This window comes from Nicotiana attenuata, unplaced genomic scaffold (genome assembly GCF_001879085.1).
Source record: "Nicotiana attenuata strain UT unplaced genomic scaffold, NIATTr2, whole genome shotgun sequence".
Taxonomy (NCBI): domain Eukaryota; kingdom Viridiplantae; phylum Streptophyta; class Magnoliopsida; order Solanales; family Solanaceae; genus Nicotiana; species Nicotiana attenuata.
Genome location: NW_017682522.1, coordinates 1 through 3,540, shown reverse-complemented (window position 1 = coordinate 3,540; position 3,540 = coordinate 1). Strand labels below are relative to the sequence as shown.

The 3,540-nt window shown below is 39.2% G+C and overlaps 1 protein-coding gene across 1 annotated transcript; it reads right to left on the bottom strand.

Annotated features, from left to right (window-relative positions):
• Window positions 1-1,778: 1,778 nt before the first annotated feature.
• Window positions 1,779-2,390, bottom strand: LOC109222008. The gene has a single exon (XM_019386423.1). It carries the CDS (start codon window positions 2,388-2,390, stop codon window positions 1,779-1,781), a length of 612 nt encoding a protein of 203 aa, XP_019241968.1.
• Between the last annotated feature and the right edge of the window lie 1,150 nt (window positions 2,391-3,540).

Genomic DNA, 3,540 nt, shown 5'->3' with positions numbered 1-3,540 from the left:
AAAAATTGTTGCTGCTATATGCTTCTTTGTTTTTGGCCATTTCCTGTTCTGTATCCACTTCAGTGTGTGATGGATACTCCTCTGTTAGAATTTGATTCCACTCCAGTCTGTTAGAGCTTTCCATACTTGTGCAGCCCAATCACATTTGGTAAATAGATGTTCTACACTGTCCATTTCATCTCCCCACATAAACTACATCCACAATCCCCAACCTGGATACCCATATTCATCATTCTTTCTTGTGTTAGCAGCTTGTTTTGCACAGCTAACCACAAGATGAATTTGTGTTTTGGCAAGCATATGTTGTTCCATATCAGGTCAGCATGTTCCATTCTCTGTGTCTCTCCTATTAACTGAGTATACCCCTTCATTATAGAGTATTTCTCAGTCTTCATCAGAGTATATTTTCCAGTGTTATACCAATTAACCATTCCCAGTTTCAACTTGTTCAGTCTTCTCCAGTACCAGCTGCTATTTACCTGGGGTTCATGACTCCAAAAGTCCCCATCTTTCATATATATTCCATTTATCCATTTCACCCATAGTGTATCTTTCTTCTCCATTATTTGCCATATTAATTTTCCCACAGCTGCCTTATTCAAAATCCTACACCCTTTTATGTTCAGCCCCCTTGTGCCTTTGGCTTACATATTTTCTCCCAAGCAACTAATGTTATTTTCCTCTTTTGTTCTGAACTTCCCCATAGAAAATCCCTACACTTCCTATCAACTTCATTTACTACACTCTGAGGTAATATAAAAATTGTCCCCCAGAAGTTATGCACTGAGAACAGAACAGAGTTTATAATTTGCAATTTCCCTGCATATGATACATGTCTTACAGCAGCATTCCTAATTCTTTCTGTGATCTTCATAATCAGTTGATTTCATTCCATTTTGCTCCATTTTCTGGGTGATAGAGGAAGTCCTAGGTATCTTATAGGAAATCTTCCTCTTGTGAACCCAGTTTGCTCTACCAGCCTAGCTTCAGCCTCCTCATCTACCCCAGCTATGAATATATTTGACTTATCCATATTTGCCATCATCCCAGTTGCATTGGATAAAACCTTCAAAGCTTCCATCACCCTTCCCACTGATTCCCTATTAGCTTTGCAAAAAATCATTAAGTCATCTGCAAATGTCAAATGTGTGAGTTGCAGCTTCTTACACATTGGATGGAAACTAAAATCTGGTAGCTGGCTCATTCTATGCAGTATTCTTGATAGGTATTCCATCACCATCACAAATAGGAGTGGTGACATTGGATCTCCTTGACGTAGACCCCTTTGTCCTTCAAAGTACCCATGCCCTGCACCATTTACCCCTACTGAGAATGTAGTTGTGGTTACACATGTCATCACCAGATTTATGAACTTGCTTGGGAAGCCATATCCTTCTAACATTTTTGCCAAAAATCCCATCTAACCATGTCATATGCTTTCCTCAAGTCTATCTTCATTAAGCATCTAGTTGTTGTCATCTTCCTGTTGTAATGCCTCATTAAGTCATGACATATGAGGACATTATGTACTAGTGATCTTCCCTGTACAAATGCAGCTTGCGTTTCGTTTACAATCTGTGGTAACACCCCCTTCAGTCTTTTACATATCATTTTTGAAATGCCTTTATATATGACATTGCAGCATGATATCGGCCTAAACTGAGCAGCAGTAGTAGGATTTGTAACTTTTGGAATCAGTATTAACATTGTAGCATTGATCTGCTTCAACATTTTCCCATTCTTCATAAAGGTCAGAATTGCTTCTGTAACATCCTCCCCTATGATATCCCAAGTTTCTCTGAAAAACCACTTCCATACCCATCCGGCCCAGGACTTTTATTCACATTGATGCCCCATATAGCTTCCTTAACATCCTTGCTAGTATATGGCTCCAACAAGTCACCCTGTTGCTTTGTATCTATTCTATACCCATTCTTCAAAAACCACTGTTCTGCACTACCCATCCTCTCACCTTTCCTTCCCAGCAGTTCCTTATAATATTCAACAAAAACCTCAGCTATCCTCTCAGGTTCATGTTGTACCTGACTGTTCTGATCTTCTATCTGTGTGATGATTTGTGCTAGCTTCCTTTGCTTCATAATTGAGAAAAAGTACTTAGTATTATCATCACCTGCTCTCAGCCAATTAGCTTTACTTCTTTGCTGCATCATCATTTCTGCCTTATAATTTGACATTCTGAACTTCTCTCCCATTATCTTCTCTTCCTCTTGTAATGCTGCATTCAAAGGATCCTGCTGTAGTGCTTCCTGGCATCTCCTCAGGTTATTTCTATCTTCTGCTGCCTCCTCTATAATGTTGCTGAAGTTGTTTCTGTGCAAATCTTTCAGCTCCCTTTTCAACAGCTTTAGTTTCTTCACTACTTGAAACATTTTGTGCCCCTTCATATCATACTCCAAACCTTTTCCACCAAGCCTCTAAATTTCTGGATGTGTACTCCACATATTACAGTATCTAAAATTCATCCCCACATGATTCTTTTTCTCCATTTCTGTGATCTGGATTGGAGTATGATCACTCACTCCTTCTGTCAGAATCTTTGCTCTACAGTCCACCATATGTTCCATCCATTCTTCATTTACAAAAACCTAATCTATCTTTGAGAAGATTCTCCCACCATCATGTTTATCATTCCAAGTGTGTCTACACCCATTATTTGGAAACTCTGTTAACCCAACCTTATCTATACATTCTTGAAACTCCTTCACCTCATTTATTGTCACTTTGTTTCCCCCTATTCTGTCTTCCATGTGTAAGATAGAATTGAAGTCCCCCAATACTAGCCATGGCTTCTTTCCAATCCCCCTATTTATATACTCCCATAACTCCCTTCTCTCCTCCCTTGAATTATGTGCATATACAAATGTGGTGATGAATTCCTTTTGTATAGGTACATAAAACACTTCACAAGTCACAGCCTGTGCACTTTCATATACTACCCTAATCTTGTAGTATTCAGGTCTCCATACTATAAGAATTCTCCCATTATAGTGAGCATTGTGATTAGAAAAATGCTCCCAACCCCCAAACATTTTACTAACTATTCCTTCAACCTTATTATTCTTTATTCTAGTTTCTATCATTCCTACTAGCCCCACCTTCAGCTTATTACAGAGGGCCTTTACTTCCCTCTGTTTTATAGGGCCATTAAGGCCCCTCACATTCCAGCTTAGGATATTAACCATCCCTCATATTGAGAGATGATTGGCTCCCCACATTCTCTTGACCTCCACTTCCTTTTTCTACTCCTTCTAATGCTTTGAAAGTGTTTGCTACTGTTATCACATCCTTGATAACAATAGGGACACTAGCATGTTTTTGTGGTTGATTCCAACCCTCACCTTGTTTCTGCCTAATTCCCACCTCTCTTCTTTTATTGTCTACCTCTTTACCCTTCTCATTCTGCTTCCTCCCTTCTATTTGCTTTGTAGCCTCTTTCTGTGCCACAAGGTTCCTTTTGCTTGGACTCCCCTCATCCTTACTTACAGTTTCAATTTTCCCCCTTACTTGTTTCACTTCTTT